We start from the raw sequence: 1,446 nt of genomic DNA on the forward strand, positions 1-1,446 counted from the left end.
AACAATTCCTTCTCCAGCCTCAGAGGTGAACTGAATATTTTCTCATCAAAGCGAGTAGTATTTTATTATTGATGGTACTGACGGGATGATGCGCGTACTGATTCTGATGTTATCCTGTTTTGTCTCTGGCGGGACCGATCGAGTGAGCACAACATGCACCCCTGAGGCTTGCCTAACGTTGCATTTGAAGGAAAAACTTTTTGAAAAAGCTTCAGAAGACTGTATCAATAATGGCGGCAATTTGGTTACTATGAGAAATGAAAATGAACTTCAGAGCATCAAATCGGTTCTTTTAGCAGCAGGAGAATACAACCTCCTTAACTCTAAACTTTGGATCGGGCTTGCGCTACAGAAAAGAATCTGCACCGATTTCACTGAGAAGTTAAACGGCTTCAGATGGACGTCAGCGCCAACCGATTCCAAATATTCCAACTGGAAAAAGAAACCTTTCAGCACGTGCACGGAGAAAAGGTGTGTGTCGATTTCACTGGTAGATGATCTCAAGTGGTCCGATGGCTCATGTAGAGACAGCGCATTTTATATGTGCAAATTTCTCTTCAAAGGAATGTGCAAACCAATTCTGTTGGAAGAACCAGGTGGTGTCAAATATAACGTTCCGTTCTTATTTAAACCACTAACTCCAAATGAAAGGTTGGCGATGTTACCACATGGGACATTGGCTGAAATACAATGCGGCGGCTCGGAAGATGCAAACACGTTTGTCTCAATTTGTGGCAACAATAACGCTCTTTTTGGCTGGACAACTGAGCGTTTTTGCACACGAAATGAAAGTTGCAAACGCAAAAACGGAGGCTGTGATCACCATTGTTTTGAGACCGCAGGAGCAGGTGTTCGTTGTGAATGTCGTGAAGGCTATTACCTCAAGGATGATAAAGTGAGTTGTGCTCTCAGAAATAACTGCGAAAATTCACCTTGCGAATCAGAGTGTACACCAACTGCCACTGGGTTTTCATGCGCATGCGCGGAGGGATTTCATTTGGCTGAAGACAACGTCAGTTGCGTTGATATCGATGAATGTCAGCAACGTACCTGCGGTGAACACCGGTGTCAAAACGCGCCGGGAAGCTATTTTTGTGAGTGTAAACCCGGTTTCAGGCTTGTTGCTGGCAAATGTGAAGACGTGGACGAATGCACCGAATTCAGTTCGCTTGTTCAGTTCAGTTGTCAACAGGGCTGTCTCAATTCACAGGGTTCATTCTCTTGTTACTGCCACGCAGGTTACAGTTCACCATCAAACGATAGCAGGAAATGTATAGATATCGATGAATGTGTCAGTAGACCGTGTGAAGACATCTGCCTCAATACCTTGGGTAGTTTCAAATGCTCTTGTAGGGAAAACTTCATTTTGGCTAAAAATGGCATCAGCTGCGTCCCGGATCCCACGGAGAAAATACAAATCACTCAATCTCCAGATCGTAGAGGAGA

General features: G+C 44.3%; 1 protein-coding gene across 1 annotated transcript; it reads left to right on the forward strand.

Annotated features, from left to right (window-relative positions):
- Window positions 1-6: 6 nt before the first annotated feature.
- LOC107576436 (complement component C1q receptor-like) lies at window positions 7-1,444 on the forward strand (the record flags this gene model as incomplete). The annotated part of the gene is made up of 1 exon (XM_016262612.1): window positions 7-1,444. A coding segment is annotated over exon 1 (1,359 nt), but the record flags the coding sequence as incomplete, so codon positions are not given.
- Between the last annotated feature and the right edge of the window lie 2 nt (window positions 1,445-1,446).

The sequence above is a fragment of the Sinocyclocheilus grahami genome, unplaced genomic scaffold (genome assembly GCF_001515645.1).
Source record: "Sinocyclocheilus grahami isolate Dianchi unplaced genomic scaffold, SAMN03320097.WGS_v1.1 scaffold3682.1, whole genome shotgun sequence".
NCBI classification, from domain to species: Eukaryota; Metazoa; Chordata; class Actinopteri; order Cypriniformes; family Cyprinidae; genus Sinocyclocheilus; species Sinocyclocheilus grahami.